General features: G+C 34.9%; 1 protein-coding gene across 1 annotated transcript in view; it reads right to left on the minus strand.

The window, feature by feature from the left end:
* HIVEP1 (HIVEP zinc finger 1) overlaps positions 1-17,538 on the minus strand; it is a 172,631-nt gene that overhangs the window by 18,385 nt on the left and 136,708 nt on the right. Inside the window, exon 6 of the mRNA XM_044667705.1 lies at positions 10,120-10,221. Within this exon, the coding sequence (XP_044523640.1) occupies positions 10,120-10,221 (102 nt within the window). The remainder of the gene's footprint in view (positions 1-10,119; positions 10,222-17,538) is intronic.

Here is a 17,538-nt window from a genome sequence, read left to right on the forward strand (position 1 = left end):
CCAAGTTTATAAGCACTGTGCGTGCGCATGTGCGCGCGGACACACACACACACACACACACACATCTTACTTTAGCCTCAGAGTAAAATCAAAGACTGACCAACCCTTGATCTTGTATTCTTGAGTTACACCACTTAGAATTTCCCACACTGGCAAAGGAGAAGCCTGAACACATTATCTTTTTCTTAGACCTTTTACTCTTCTATTATTTTTTTAAAATAATTTTTATTTTTTAGAAAAGTTATCATGGTTACATCATTCATGTTCTTACTTTCCCCTTCACCCCACAACCTCCTCCCCCCGCCATAGCCGATGCGCATTTCCACTGGTTTTAACATGTGTCATCTATCAAGACTTATTTCCAAAGTGTTGATAGTTGCATTAGTGTGTTAGTTTTGAATCTACATTCCCAATCATGTCCTCCTCAACCCATGTGTTCAAATATTTGCTTTTCTTCTGTTTCCATTCTTGTAGTTCTTCCTCTGAATGTGGGTAGTGTTCTTTTCCATAAGTCCCTCAGAATTATCCTGGATCATTGCATTGCTGCTAGTACAGAAGTCCATTACATTCTATTTTACCACAGTGTTTTGGTCTCTGTGTATAATGTTCTTCTGGCTCTGCTCCTCTCACTCTGCATCAATTCCTGGAGGTCTTTCCAGTTCACATGGAATTCCTCCAGTTTATTATTCTTTTGAGCACAATAGTATTCCATCACCAGCACACACTACAATTTGTTCAGCCATTCCCCAATAGAAGGGCATACCCTCATTTTCCAGATTTTTGCCACCACAAAAAGCAAGGCTATAAATATTTTCGTACAAGTCTGTTTATCTATGATCTCATTGGGGTACAAACCCAACAATGATATGGCTGGATCAAAGGGCAGTCAATCTTTTATAGCCCTTTGAGCATAGTTCCAAATTGCCTTCCAGAATGGTTGGATCAGTTCACAACTCCACCAGCAATGCATTAATGTCCCAATTTTGCCACATCCCCTCCAAAATTCATTGCTCTCCCCTACTATCATTTTAGCCAATCTGCTAGGTGTGAGGTGATACCTCAGCGTTATTTTGATTTTCTCTAATTATTAGAGATTTAGAACACTTTCTCATGTGCTTATTGATACTTTTGATTTCTTTATCTGAAAATTGCCTATTCATGTACATTGCCCATTTATCAATTAGGGAATGGCTTGATTTTTTATACAATTGATTTAACTCCTTGTATATTTGAGTAATTGGACCCCTGTCAGAGTTTTTTGTTATAAAGATTTTTTCCCAATTTGTTGTTTCCCTTCTGATTTTGGCTACATTGTTTTTTTTTTTTTGTTTGTTTGTTTGTTTTACAAAAGCTTTTTAGTTTGATATAATCAAAATCATTTATTTAACATTTTGTAATTTTCTCTAATTCTTGCTTGGTTTTAAAATCTTTCCTTTCCCAGAGATCTGACAAGTATACTATTCTGTGTTCACTTAATTTATTTATAGTTTCCCTCTTTATATTCAGATCATTCACCCATTCTGAATTTATCTTGGTGTAGGGTGTGAGATGTTGATCTAAACCTAATCTATCCCATATTGTTTTTCAAATTTCCCAGCAGTTTTTGTCAAATAGTGGACTTTTGTCCCAAAAGTTGGGCTCTTTGGGTTTATCATACACTGTCTTGCTGATGTCACTTACCCCAAGTATTCCACTGATCCTCTCTTCTTTCTCTTAGCCAGTACCATATTGTTTTGATGACCGCGGCTTTATAATATAGTTTAATATCTGGTACTGCTAGGCCACCTTCCTTCACATTTTTTTTTCATTATTTCCCTTGATATTCTTGATCTTTTGTTATTCCAAATGAACTCTGTTATAGTTTTTTCTAATTCAGAAAAGAAGTTTTTTGGTAATTTGATAAGTATGGCACTAAATAAATTAATTTGGGTAGAATGGTCATTTTTATTATGATAGCTCTTCCTACTCATCAGCAATCAATGTTTTTCCAATTGTTTAAATCTAGTTTTAATTGTTAAGAAAGGGTTTTGTAGTTATGTTTGCATAATTCCTGTGTTTGTTTTGGTAGATAAATTCCTAAGTATTTTATATTGTCTAGGGTGATTTTAAATGGTGTTTCTCTTTCTACCTCTTGCTGCTGTGATGTGTTGTAAATATATAGAAATGTTGATGATTTATGTGCATTTATTTTGTATCCTGCAACTTTGCTAAAGTTGTTGATTATTTCTACTAGCTTTTTAGATGATTCTCTAGGAATTTTTAAGTAGACCATCATATCATCTGTAAAGAGTGATAGCTTAGTCTCCTCATTGCTATTTTAATGCCTTCAATTTCATTTTCTTCTCTGATTGCTACTGCTAGTGATTTTAGTACGGTATTAAGTAATAGATGTGATAGTGGGCATCCTTGCTTCACACCTGATCTTACTGGGAAGGCTTCTAATTTTTCCCCATTGCATATGATGCTTGTTGATGGTTTTAAGTATATACTATTTATTATTTTTAGGAAATGTCCTTCTCTTCCTATACATTCTAGTGTTTTCAATAGGAATGGATGTTGTATTTTGTCAAGGGCTTTTTCAGCATCTATTGAGATAATCATGTGGTGTTTGTTGGTTTACTTGCTGATATGGTCAATTATGTGAATGATTTTCTTCATGTTGAACTATCCTTGCATTCCTGGTATAAATCCCACCTGATCATAATGAATAACCCTCATGATCAGTTGCAGGAGTCCTTTTGCTAGTATTCTGTTTAAGATTTTTGCAGCTTTGTTCATTAGGGAGATTGGTCTGTAGTTTTCTTTCTCTGTTTTTGATCTACCTGGCTTTGGAATCAGTACCATATTTGTGTTATGAAAGGAATTTGCTAGGACTCCTTCTTTGCTTATTATATCAAATAATTTGTATAGTATTGGGATTAGTTGTTCTGTGAATGTTTGATAGAATTCACTTGTGAATCCATCAGGCCCTGGCAACTTTTTCTTACGGAGTTCTTTGATGGCTTGTTCAATTTCTTTTTCTGATATGTGATTATTTAGGTATTCTATTTCTTCTGCTGTTAATCTAGGCAATTTATATTTTTGCAAATATTCATCCATATCAACTAGATTCCTATATTTATTGGCATATAATGACAAAATAGTTTTTAATGATTGCCTTAATTTCCTCCTCATTAGAGGTGAGGTCTCCCTTTTCTTCTTTGATACTGTTTGGATTTCTTCTTTCCTTTTTTTATTAGATCGACCAGTACTTTGGCTATTTTATCTGTTTTTTTCAAAATACCTGCTTCTAGACTCATTTATTAATTCAATAGTTCTTTTACTTTCGATTTTACTAATTTCTCTCTTGATTTTTAGTATTTCTAATTTAGTTTTCATCTAATTTTTAATTTGCTCACTTTCTAGTTTTTTTAAGTTGCATGTCCAATTCATTAATCTCTGCCCTCCCTAATTTGTTAATATATGCACTCAAGGATATAAATTTTTCCCTGAGTACTGCCTTAGCTGCATCCCACAGAGTTTGGTAGGATGTCTTATCACTGTCATTCTCTTCAATGAAATTGCTGATTGTTTCTATGATTTCTTCTTTAACTGACTGGTTTTGGGAGAATCATATTATTTAATTTCCATTAATTTTTGATTTGCCTGTCCAGGTGCCCTTACTAATTATTATCTTTATTACATTATGATCTGAAAAGGTTACATTTATTATTTCTGCTCTTTTGCATTTGTTTGCAATGTTTCTATGCCCTATTACATGGTCAATATTTGTGAATCTACCATGTGCAGCTGAAAAGAAGGTGTATTCCTTTTTGTCCCTATTTATTTTTCTCTACATATCTATTAAATCTAATTTTTCTAAGACTTCATTCACCTCTCTTATCTCTTTCTTATTTATTTTTTGGTTTGATTTATCTAGATCTGAAAGAGGAATATTTAGATCTCCCACGAATATGGTTTTACTATCTATTTCCTTCTTGAGCTCGGCCAGTTTCTCCTTTATGAATTTGGATGATATGCCACTTGGTACATACATACTGAGCACTGTTATTTCCTCATTGTCTATACTGCCTTTAATCAGGATGTAATGACCTTCTGTGTCTTTTTAAATCATATCTATTTTTACTTTGGCTTTGTCAGAAATCATTATCGCCACTCCCGCCTTCTTTTTCTCATTCGAAGACCAAAAGATTTTCCTCCAGCCCTTTACCTTAAATCTGTGTATGTCCACCTGCCTCATATGTGTTTCTTATAGACAATGTATAGTAGGATTTTGGTTTCTAATCCACTCTGCTATTTGCTTCCGTTTTATGGGCAAGTTCATCCCATTCACATTCAGAGTTATAATTATTAGTTGTGTATTCCCCAACATTTTGGTATCCTCCCCTAATTCTATCTCTTGATTTACCACCCTTTCTACCCCCTCCCTTATTATTCCCCTCTTTTTATTTTTAAGGCCTAATGAATTCCCTCCCCCTTCTTCTCCCCTCCCTTTTTTGACCTCCCACTCCCCTTGGCTTATCCCTTCTGACTTTCTCAGTAGGGTTAGATAGAGTTCTATATCCAAATGGATATAGCTACTCTTCCCTCTCAGGGTTAATTCCACTGAGAGTAAGGTTTAAATATTACCTCTTAATGCTCTCTTCCTCTCCTTCTTATTATAGTATTCGTCCCCTCCCCTTCCCATGCCCTCTTTATGTATAACAGAATATCCTATTTTTCTCATTTATTTACGTTTTTCTTGGTGTCATCTACTATTCACCCCCCTCTTTCCAACCCAGTCCCATATCGTCTTAGGCCATTTAGTACTCCAACCTCTCCCTGTGAATAATTCTTCTAATTACTATAATAGTGGATACTATAATAGTGAATAGAGTTCATTACAAAGAATTACACATAACATTTCTCCATATAGGAATATGAATAATTAGGTCTTATTGAAGCCTTTAAAGAGGCAAATTTAAAAATAAGAGTTTTCTTTCTTTCCCCTATGTTTCTTATTTACCTTTTCATGTTTCTCTTGGTTTTTGTGGTTGGATATTGAACTTTCCATTTAGTCCGGGTCTTTTCTGTGCAAATACTTGGAAATCTTCTATCTTGTTGAATGCCCATACTTTCCCGTGGAAGTATATAGCCAGTTTTGATGGGTAGATGATCCTTGGTTGTAAACCCCGTTCTCTTGCCTTTCTGAATATCACATTCTAAGCCTTGTCTTGTAGTGTGGAGGCTGCCAGATCCTGTGTGATCCTGATTGGGGCTCCTTGATATCTGAATTGTCTCTTTCTGGCTTCTTGCAAAATTTTTTCTTTTACTTGAAAGGTCTTGAATTTTGTTATTATATTCCTTGGGGTTGGCTTTTCAGGGTTTAGTGTAGAGGGTGATCTATGGATCCTTTCAATGTCTATATTGCCCTCTTGTTGTAGAACTTCAGGGCAGTTTTTCTGAATAATTTCTTTTAGTATGGAGTCCAAATTTCTCTTAATTTTGCTTTTTCAGGAAGACCAATGATTCTCAAATTGTCTCTTCTAGACCTTTTTTCTTGATCTGTCAATTTCTCAGTGAGATATTTTATGTTTCCTTCTATTTTATCAGTCTTTTGACGTTGCTTTATTTGTTCTTGCTGTCTTGAGAGATCATTGGCTTCTACTTGCCCAATTCTAGCCTTTAGAGACTGGTTTTTGGCTATAATCGTTTTTTTCCTTTTCAATTAGATCTGTTTGGTTCTTCAAGGCTTCTAGCTGGTTATTTTTGGTCTTCAATTTGCTTATCGATTCATTTGATTTCTGAGCCTCACTTTCCAATTGCAAAATTTTGCCTTTTAAACTGTTGTTTTCTTGCCAGATCTCTTCCATCTTTCTCATACTCTCAGATTTGAACTGTTCAAGAGCTTGTGACCAGTTTTCATTTTTTAGGGAAGGTTTGGATATTGTTACTTCTTTGTTCTCCTCTGCTGTTTACTCTGCTGTCCAGATTTTTTCTGTGTAAAAGTTGTTGAGTGTTAAAGATTTCTTCTTGGTCTTTCTCTTCTGTGGTTCTTGTGTCTGGCTTGGTATTGTTAGCCCAGTGCCCTCTCAGCTTTATCCTCATGCTTATGGTCTGTCTGAGCTTTTTAGGCTCCTGAGGTCTCAGATCTAGTTGTTCTCAGGGTCAAGCCTCCTGGTGGTCCCCTTGCTTGTTCCTCTGCCCGAAGCTCCTTTAACAGTCTCAGGGTGCTGCTTCCACAGTTATGCACGCGTCTGTACTGGGTCCTCACCCAAGGTCCGTGCCTGAGCTCGGGATTTGCATCCGCTCCTATATCTATGCCTGCACTCAAGGTCTGTGTTCAAAGCCCACACGTTCTTTAGTCTCTTGGGGTCTTAAGTCTTACTGCTCTCAGAAGCAGGCCCTGGTGATCCCAGGTAGCTCCCAAGTACTTAATGAATGCCCCAAACGTGCTTTAATTCTTGTGAACTGGCTTTGGCCCTGTAGGTGGTGGGGAGGGGGTTGCTCAGCTCGCATTTTAGTGAGAGCTATTTTACCCCCTTATAGCATGGAAATGCCTCGATCCCACGTACCTTCAATGCTGTGAACTACTGTGGCGTCCCTTTGTTCATCTGGATTTATTTTTATGTCTTCTTGAAGAGTCCTATCTGTGTGGGTTAGGAGAGGTTAAGTAGCTGCTTTTTACTCTGTTACCATCTTAACCTGGAAGCTACTCTTCTATTATTTTGTTGAATAATCTCATCAGTTCCCATTTATTCAATTATCACCTTCAGGGTAATGGTTCTCAGATTGACTTACCCAGCCCCTTCTCTTGACCTCTGGTTGCAAAACTCCAACTGCCTATTGGACTTCTCAAAGAAACTTTAAATTGAATATGTCCAAAACAAAACTCATTGTCTTTTCCTCAAAACCTTCTTCTCTTCCTAACTTCCTGTTACCATAGAGGACACCACCCAACTAGATGTCATTCTTGACCGCTTACTCTCTAAACACTACATCCATGCCAATGTAATTTGCTGCTGAACTTTGCTGATTCTACCTTTTTAATATTTCTTGTATATGTCCCCTTCTCTCTTCTGAATCTGCCACCACCCTCCCTTTGAGTGTATAATCACCTTAAACCTGGATTATTGCAATAGTCTGTTAGTGAGTCTATTTTCCTCAAGTCTCTCCCCATTTTAGTCAATCCTTCCCTCAGCTATCAAACTGATCTTCCTAAGGTGCAGGTCTGATAATGTAATTCTCCTCCCCTTTATTCCCAGACCATGGTACGGTGCCTGGCATACAGTAAATGTCTGTTGACTAAATGATTCTGCTTTTGCTATCTTTTCTGAATAAAAGTATAGTGAATTTCATAATGTAATGTTCTTTTCTGGGCTTTTCCCGCCCAACTGATGAAGATTTAAAGAATGTTTACATAACTGCTAAGGATATACCTAATGTCTTCAATCTTCATCATCATCAACAGAGGTTTAATAAACAGAAGCAAAGAGAGATTAAGTGATTTACCTAAGGTCACATAGCTAATTATTATCTGAGGTTAGATTTGCATTAAGTATTCATAACTCTAAGCCCAGTGTTCTATCCACATCTAATAGAAAACACTTTGAAGCACAGTAATAGGAAAGAATAAAATTACAATGATCAGATAGATGAAATAACTTTGAACTCACATGTAGAGAAAATATTTGTGTTTTTATTGGAAAAATAAATATTTCCAGGATTCTCATTTTAGTTAGACTTGTTAAAAATGTACATATATTTTATTCTTCAAACTCTATGCTTTGGACCTGAAATAATCTTGACCTCACCACCAAGATAAAATTGAAACTTTCTAGGGGGAAGAAGGCAACCAAAACATCAAACTTAATTGAGACATGAAAAGTACTTGGTTAAGTAGTTTTCCTAATTCTATCATCAATGTGGAATAATTCAATTATTCCTCTCAATGTCTCACTTCTCCTGGGCCTAGAATGGAACTGTTAATTGTAGCCTCCTTCCAAAATTAGAGAGTTAGGTGAGGTACTGTTGTAAGGATCTGTAAGTATTAAAATTAATGGTTTGACTAAATAAATGAACATTATAAATCTTTTATTTTATAAATCAGAGAAATACAAAAGGGTAGAAAAGGCATTAGCCTATCTAACTAAATATTGCTCTGGTGCTTGACTCAGCCAGGACTTGTTAACCTTCAATCAGAATCAAACTATCTCCAGAAAACAGGAAGGGAAAACCAGCTATCTGCTCACCCAAGACAATGACTAGAGCTGAAGGTGACTCCTGAGGCCTACTTTCTTCTTGAAGCCGACTTCCTTCTTGGAGTGACTCTCCTCTTGGAGTTTACTCGTTACTAGCCTCCATCACCAGACTTTTCCACCAGCCTCCCTCCTCAGGGATTTTCATGACTTTTATGGTGGTTTCTTATTTCTGCCCCTTCTCATGGGGGCCAATCACAGTTTCCAAATTGAGTTCTCACCTTCGGAACCACACCTTTTTGAATATGTGAACTCTTAAATTTCTGGCTTGTTCTTACCTAGCATCAAGTAAGGTGTGAACTCAGAGAAAACTAAGAATTCCTATGCAAAAATATGAAGAAAGTGTATTGCAAACCTCAAAGCACAATATGAATATTAGTAATAACATCTTAAATATTCATTTTGAAGAAATATATTATAGATTAATAATGCTTTACAATTCTTATTATTTACGCCATAGTTTTCCATAATATGCCTTTTCTAGATGACAGATTTTAAAAATAAATGACATTTCTTGCTGAATCTGTGACATATTTTTCCTAATACGTCACTTTGAATAATTTTCTAGAACATTAAAATTATTTTTACATTAAATAAATTAATTTAATTGCAATTCATGAGAGAAGACCAATTTTTAATTATTTAGATACAAAATTATATTCTGATTTACTTTATAAAATCCCTGAATATTTTTAAGCAAAGATTCTAACCTTGTACTTATTTTACTATTATTGAGGCATTTATGAGAAAGAATTCAAATAATACTAACTTTAATAAAATAATTCCTAAGGTGAGTTATATATGGGAGCATATTCATGGAAGGAAGCCAAATAGAATTATAAAAGGCCCCAAAAGAAGGAATTATCTTCCAGAAAGTAACATATTCCTCATGGTTTTTTCTTAAGAGTTCTGATTTAATTCTTAGATAGATATCTTACAGAGAAGCTGAATCAAAATTGATAATGTACATGGAAGCACTTGGTAAACTATACAGAGCTATGCAAATATAAAGTATTTGTATGAGTATGATAATTAAAGTTAAGATCATCTGGAGTCTGTCTGGATCTAGTGTCCCTAAAATTCAGACCATGATTACACAAAGTTTAGTTATAAAAAATATCTACATAACAGTTGATATACAATATATCTTTCTAATCTCAGTCCTATGTGGAATTTTTAAAAAGCACCAAGACATCCAGTAGTCATTAAAATACTATCTATTGTCTTAGATTTAATTACTGACTACTTGACTCTCATTTTCTTTTACATAGATGGAAAACAAAAATCACTTTGTACTGCTCAAAAGGATAAAGGCAGACTTCTCTTCAACTTAAAATAATAAATCATATCATGTACTACCTGAAAAAGTCAGTTCTAATTATTTAGTATTACTAATTCTAATAATTTAGTATTGTTCTAGTATATTTAGAATTAAGTTCAAATTAATTAGATTGTTGTTGGTGGTCAAAAGGAAGTAAAAGGTATTAATCTTTACCCTGTTTGAAATAATTTCTTTACACTTCCTTCTTGCAAATTGGGTATTTATCATAATAAACTCAAGCACATTCTGTACAGTAAGGGAAAGTTTTTGTTCAGGGATTTAAAAAAATGAAAGATCACACGACAATAAGAGTTTCATTTTTTGTTTTATGATCAAACCTTTGGGTAAAAACATTAAGGAAAAATTTATAGTCTTTTGTTCACAAATACTTGTTTAATAGTCCTGATGAATCAGATAGTATTAATGATCTGTTCTTTTCTTTCTTGGCTTTCTTTCCTCCAGATGGTAGAACTGAATTGTTTTTTAAAAAGGACAGGAATGATTTGGAGAGATTAAAAATGTCATTAAAATTACACATGAAAATAAAATCTGAGATCTTACCTGATTCTTCTGGGTCTTGATCATCTATTACACCTACGGACACTCCTAAATCCACACATTTCTTGCCATGTGCCTTAGACTTCATATGTTTTGTCAGATTTCCTTAAAGGAGAGAAATAGGTTAAACTTATATTGTGGTGAAATGTTTATTATAAAAATGGCTGTTTTCTAACAGAAATATGAATGATGGCTACCAAAATGGCACTGTATTCCTCTAGTCTTTTTCTACCCCCCTGAAAGAGATTTAAAGAACCTACATGATAGCAAAATTATAAAAGATTCAATCTAATAACAACAAAAATATTTTCCAAACAAATACATATTTCTAATATATACATAAACCTAGTTACTAAAACATGCCCCTGGGTCCAACAGAAGCTGTAGAAGAACTTTCACTTTCAGACTCCAGAAGGAACAGCAAAATGGGGTTTAAATGTTTAGTAATATTACTATATTTAATTGGGCCAATGATTATATAGAATTGACTGGGTAAATACTGACAATTCAAAGCAAACATTTATTGAGTGCCCACTCTATGCAAAGCACTGTACTAAGCCCTGAAAGGGATACTAAGCAGCCAGCACAGTTGCTGCTATGCTGTACTCCAATCAATCTGTACTGTCCTTGATGTAGTTATTTTCTCCAGAGATGTAGATTTTAACTCATTCAGGGCTCTCCACGTCTTCCTATAAATTCATCACAAGGGCCAACTTGAGGTTGTTGTGTCACTCATTTTTGCCACATAACCAGTAAATTTACCTTTTTAATCACACATTTCTTTGATCAAATCCTTTACACTGAGAAGCATCATAGGTTAATGGTTGTGAATCAGGAATGACCTGGGTCCAAGTTCCATTTCTGATATCTACTGGCTGTATGACCCTGAGGAAGTTACTTAATCTCTTGGGGCTTCCAAACAACTCTCTAAATTACTCTCTAAGAAGGAGAACAGGTGCTGATCCATATTATTTGAGGAAATTTCTTCACCAGGAACTCCCTAAACAATTGAAATCACAGGTTCAGACAATATCCTTTACACCGCGTCTCCTTTGTACCTTCTTGTTAGCAATGTGTTGTCTCTTGTTTATGCCAACCAAGTACCTCTCCACAGTCTTTGGGAGATCTTCAGCTTCAATTCGTCTGGGACTAGTGTTCCAAGATACCCAGTCACACATCATTATTGGAAGCATATTGGTGTTAAAAAATTGACTTTTGTTTCAGTGGAAAGATGAGGTCCTTAAAAGAAGTTTGTAATTTCCTAAAGTCAACCAAAACCACTTTTTAGTTACTGAACTCATGGATGAGTTCTAGAATTCTACAAGTTGCCTATCCAACTTTGTATCATAATCTAGGCAACAGGTATTCTTCAACCTCTTAGTTTTTCCTGTGTGGTCCAGCTTAAGTGTCACCTTCTAAACAAGCAGATGCCCCCATTTGCTAGTGTCCTCCCTCCTGGAAATAAATTCTTATTTATTCATTTATTCATTTATTTGTTTGTTTGTTCATTTATTTATTTATTTATTTATTTATGGTGTTCATGTTATTTCCCTTATAGAATGTAAACTTCTTGAAGGTAAGGCCTGTTGTTTTTGTCTTTGTTTTCCCAGCCAATGCCAGTCAGTTTTCCCAGTGCCAGAATATAAGTAGGCGCTTAATAAATGCTTGTTGAATGGTTAGGCCAAATTCTTTTGAGTAATTATGAATTGCATTTAGGAGGCTCTGAAATATTTTGGAGCTTGATGCAATCAACACAATAGCATCCACAAACAGGATCATCTGAAGGACCTCACCATCTATAAGGAATCCTTCTTCAACTTGCACTCTGCTGGATCTCTTCTATGACAGTGGTGAACATCTCAAGTGAGGCATAAAACAAATAAAATAAAATAAATTATGTTGCACATAGCAAGTGCTTACAAAATGCTGAATTGAATTAAGATGCATTTTCTCCTCTCAAGGAACTTATGTAATGAGAGAGAGCAAGAGAAAATAGGGCATTAAAGAACATGCAAGGTATAAAGAATTTGGAAAAGCCACAGGTGAAATGCTTATCAAATGCTTATCAAATTTACAGATGATAGAAAGTTGACAGGGATAGTTAAAACACTGGATTAAAACAAAAATTAGGATTTCCCCCCTCTAAAAAAAAGTCTCCATGGGCTGGAACAATGGACTGAAGTAATACTTCAATGAGTTATTTTATCAACACAGACACTTATTCCATCAGTGTAGATCACAGAAGAGCTGACTAATGTGAAGAAGGTTTTGCTTGGGGTCTCTGAACATATGGGTTCCTTTGTAGCGCTTGTGTGATATTTCTTGTTCTTGCTATGAGAGAGTATCACCATTTCTGATCATGTTTCCTAGTTTTTTATGCTATTTCTCTGTACAAATCAACAGTTGTAATATGTTATAACTGACTTACATACATCATATGTTTCTCCATTTCTCTTCGGATAACCATAATTTAAAATTTGGAGACCTTGCTATTCCATGATTCGAATCTATATAAACATCTTGGGAAAATATTATTGCACTATTTTTAATGAATTTTTGTTACTGGGAAAGGTTTGAGATTACAGAGAGTTTTACATTATTTCCAAAATGAATCTAATCTCCTTTCTTTTTCAAATTTGGGCCCAGTTGTCCATTTGCATGTGTACCCAAGACATACACACACAGATGAGCCAACTAAATTAGCTGTCTATTAAACTATGTATTATAGTCTGGACAAAGATACTCCAATTAGTGTTTCCTGTTTGCAGTATAATAGGCTGGTATATATTAGGAATTCCTCTTCAACTTGGACTCTGCAAGATATAACTTTGTTTTATTCTTTGTTTACTGAAAGGATTATTGTTCAGAGGACTGATAAAACAGCAAGTTTTATCTATAAAGGCACTATGTATCTATTAACATATGCATGAGAGATATCTAGTTTGAGGAAAGCCTTTAAAGCTACATTTTACTCAAGAGTAAATCAGGTTATTTGTAAAAGCAGGATATTATATCCTCTATATCCTTCAATCTATTGGGTGATTTTAAAGATGCAGTCTATTGTAGAAAATAACTTGCAGAAGTTTTTTTGGTCCATTTTTCATATTCTCAATGAGGATAACTTTAACAAATATAAAGACGATTCTCAAATATTTTATAGTAATGAGAAATAGGAATGTCAGTTAGTAGTTACTGATATCTGGCTGTCTTCTTTTTTCCTGACAATAACAGCATCTATATCTTCCTCCCTCCCAACCCGAGTCCCACTGTGCATTTATCTCCTCATGCTATAGAGATTTAAAAAATTATTCATTCCAAGCTTTCAAATTTGTATAACTTCCATCATGGATCTTTTTTTTTCTTTTGTGCATACTTCAGTAAAGCAGGTATCCTTGGCATCTTCTTACATGCCATTTACACAAATGTGCTGAATCCACTGTCTTTAGCAAAAATAGTAGACCACTAAGGAAACACTGGAAAATAGGTTTCAATTTTTGTCTATTTGTTTTCTTCCTTCAAGCTTCAATTATAAATTCCTTTAAGCTAATCTAGTCTGGGTCCATGCAAAGCTTTTTGCAGACTCATTTTCTTCTTTCCCATTCTTTACTATTTGGTGAAGTGATGCTCAGCAAAATCTCCCAACATTTCCTTACAGATGATTCTACATGAGTTTTTAATTCTACATAGATATTTTCCTTAAATATCAAACATTCCTATTTAACACATGGACATCAAAAGTATTTCCTAGGCGAGTTGCTTTAGGGGAACTTTTGATCTCCTTCTTATGAAGTGATATTATTTTAAAGCCCACTAGAAATGAGATAGTAAATGCTGGTAGTTCAATTATCCACTTCCCAAGTTAGCCATTAATAGTTTGTTTAAGTAAATTAGTTTTGGTATATTTGCTTGCATGTCTTATCTTTTCATTTTTCTGATTTAGTGTTGTTTCTAATTTTGTTCTAAAAAGTAGAGAGTGGGCAGTAGATGGTCTAACTGTACAAAGAGAGCTAATTCAGAAAAGGCAAGTCCTTAATAAGTGTGTTTATTGAATGACCTCCTGAGTACAATTGGTCATTTCTTGTATCTTACAGTACATTCAATGCCATTTTTGTGGTGTTGTTCAATACTCACTAATTCCAATGTCTTTTACTAGTTTTCAAAGAAGTCAAGATATAAAAGCATGAGGCTTCTAAGTAGTCAATGAACATTTCCCCCCTTCATTCTTTAATCTTAAATCATATCTTCCAATATATTTTTCAAGGTCTTTCCTTTTGCCTACCTTCACACTGAGGTTGTAGAGTGTCACTGTATACCTAGATGTTGTCTGAAGAATGCTTTTGAATTTTTCATAGACTTTTCCCAATCTCTTCAATCTCTATATCAGATGTTGGCATGTAAACTGTAATTACCTTAGGATAATCTTTTTGTACATGTATATGACAAGCACTTCAAAGAAGATGATCAAGAATCCCATGAAATTATTTTTCTCATTGCCTTTGAGTGTATTTTGAAACCAACTCTGTCAACTTGTTTATTTTCCTTCTCAAGGAGAACCTGTGAGTCAACCTTCTCTTTAGTGGCAACTTGGTTATGTCTTTTGACATCATTTTAGGGTTCAGAATGTCACTATCCATTCGATTCATGTTCCTAGAAGTATAATCAACTTGTGACCAGTAGAAACACTGTGTGATTCTTAGAATTTTCTTCCTCCTTTTCCAATGCTCTTCACCTACTACTGCAGAAACAGAAGAAGGTTGCCCAGGACTTGGGAGTCATTTTGTCCTTTTGTTTGTTCCATAGGTTGTCAGGGCCAAAGAATTCACCACCTATCACTCAAATTTCAAAGGGGCAATCCCTTGCATATTAAATTGCTCCTGAAACAGTTCTTGCATTCTCTGTAAAACCTGCCATAATTTCTGCTGGTGGCACAGCCTTTGAAAAACCAATGCCACATTCATGCCATCAAAAGGCAGTGGAAGAGGGATGTGTTAGAGGGACAAAAGACAGTAAGATGCAATTGGGAAAAATTCATTCAATAAACATTGAAGTTTCACCTGTGGTAGGCACTATGTGGAATAAAACAGTTCAGATAAAGACGTGGTTCCTACTCACTTTGGAGCTTACAAGTTAAAAAAGAGTATGTTTTGCTTGTTTGTTTGTTTTTTAACCAAATCTGTGATTTTGTTAGTTTAGGAAAATTCCAATGAGGAAAGTACCTTTCTACCAACTCAGGTCAGCACCTCCCTTGCAATTTATAATCTTAGAGAGTTTCATAGCGGTATCAAGGAATTAAGTGACTTGTCTAGTATCACACAGCCAGTATGTGTCAGAGGAGGGATTTGTACCAGGTCTTCCAAACTCCAAGGCCAGTTCTCTTTATATCATGTCAAACTGCTTTTCTAACAAGCTTAAAGGAGCTTAAGGTTGGGGAATGACACAGATACTGGTAACTATACTATAAAATCTTTCATGTTAAATATGTTAAAGAGTTGAAAAACAAAATCATATATGAAATCAAGTATTATGTGGGGAGGACATAAATACTGGGTACAGGAGAATAAGGAAAAGAAGATGACCTTTGCGTTGGATTATAAAGGATGTGCTGGAATTAAACAAGAAGTAAGAAGACGACATTCTGGGCATATGGAACTGTGCAAGGAAGAGGCAATGGGGCATAGGGAATGTTTGTCAGGAAAAAAGCAATCTAGTTTGATTACAGCATTAAGGGTTTATTGAAGGGAATATATTGAGATAAGTGTGGAAAGAGTAATGTCATGTCTAATTATAGTGAACTTTGAATGTTAGGCAAAAGTATGAACTTTGTAGACAGAAAAGCAATTAAATTTTTTGAGCAAAAGAGTGCTTTAATTATATCCATGCATAAGAAAAATTATTATGATATATCGCTCTATGAAGGATGAACTGGAACATAGTGTGGCAACAGGATTATCAAAGTGGCTACTGCATTGGTCTAAGGCATGGCTTTTAACTATGAGTGGCATCTGTGGGAATAAAAGAAGGGATGAAAGTGAGTATTGTTGCAAATATGCTATCAACCAAGCTTATAAATGAATGAAATGAAAGGTGAAGAAAAAGGGAAAGCAAAGATAACCATAAGGTTATAGTCCTTGGAAAAAGGGAAAATATTTTTTTTTCTGACAGAAATAATAAGACAGAAAGGGAAGTATGGATAAATGGTTTTGGAAACAGAGAACTTGTCCATCTTTGCCAACTCCTCCTATTTAGAGATGGGAAAACTGAGGTCCAAAAAAGAAATGACTTGGCTCAAAGTTATAAAGAGTTAGTGGCAGAAACAAGACTTCTGACTCTCTACCCAACATTCTTTCTACATGCAGTTGTAGTGTTTTGCTTTTTAATTACTATACAAGCAAAAGATAGAGAAGACTTGGCTAGAAATAAGTCCTGGTGAAAAATACCTGGAAATTTAAGTACAATATGAGTCATTAGTGTGATGTGGAAACCTTTACATTAAAAGAGGTATAATATCAGATACCATCGGCTCTTAACTATATAGATCTGGTTTGCCATCTGGAGTACTGTGGACAGTTCTGTATCACACTATAAACTGAGACATGGACCAGGCAGAATCTGCTTAGACCAAGAGAGTGAAAAGACTCAATAATATGTCCCAAGATAACTTTTTATGAAAGTCAGGATTTTGGGTGAAAATAGAAGACTTAAGGAAGAAATGATAGGCTAAAAAGCACATAGTATTCAAAATGAAGAAAGTAATAGTTGCTATATGACCAGATTCTGGTCAGACCATATTTTGAACATTGTGTGCAGTTTTGACTACCACCTTTAGGAAAGGCTTTGACAAGTTAGACACTATCCAGTGGACAACCAGGATGGAGAGGTGACTGAAGTATATACTAGATAAAGTAGCAATGAAAAGACTTGGAGATATTTAGCATGGAAAAGAAAAGACTTAAAGGGAGATATATTAGTTCTCTATCATCAGCTATTTCTAGGGATGTTATGTAGAAAAGAGACAGGACTTATTTTGCTTAGCCTCAGAGAGAAGAATTAGGAATAAAAGGTGGAAGTTGAAGACAAGAAGATTGAGAAATCATATAAAGAAAACCTTCCTAACCATTAGAGCTCTCCAAAAGTGGAACTGGCTATTTCCAGAGGCAGTGAGATCCTTCTCATCCTTCTCCTTCTCTGAATTCTTCAATCATGGGTTGAAATTTTTTAATGTTTGTTGATTGTTTGGGAAATTCTTAGTCTACTTTCTGCCACTCCATCATTGTTATTTGGGAATCACAAAAGAATCCAAATAAACCTTGAGACCCATATGTTTCTGTTCATTTCATGGATCCCTATTGCCAACTATAATTAAAGTGAGTACCATTGAAATAATAAAATTCTTAAAAGTTTAACACTAAATATCATTGAAAA

This window comes from Gracilinanus agilis, chromosome 1, assembly GCF_016433145.1.
Source record: "Gracilinanus agilis isolate LMUSP501 chromosome 1, AgileGrace, whole genome shotgun sequence".
NCBI lineage: Eukaryota > Metazoa > Chordata > Mammalia > Didelphimorphia > Didelphidae > Gracilinanus > Gracilinanus agilis.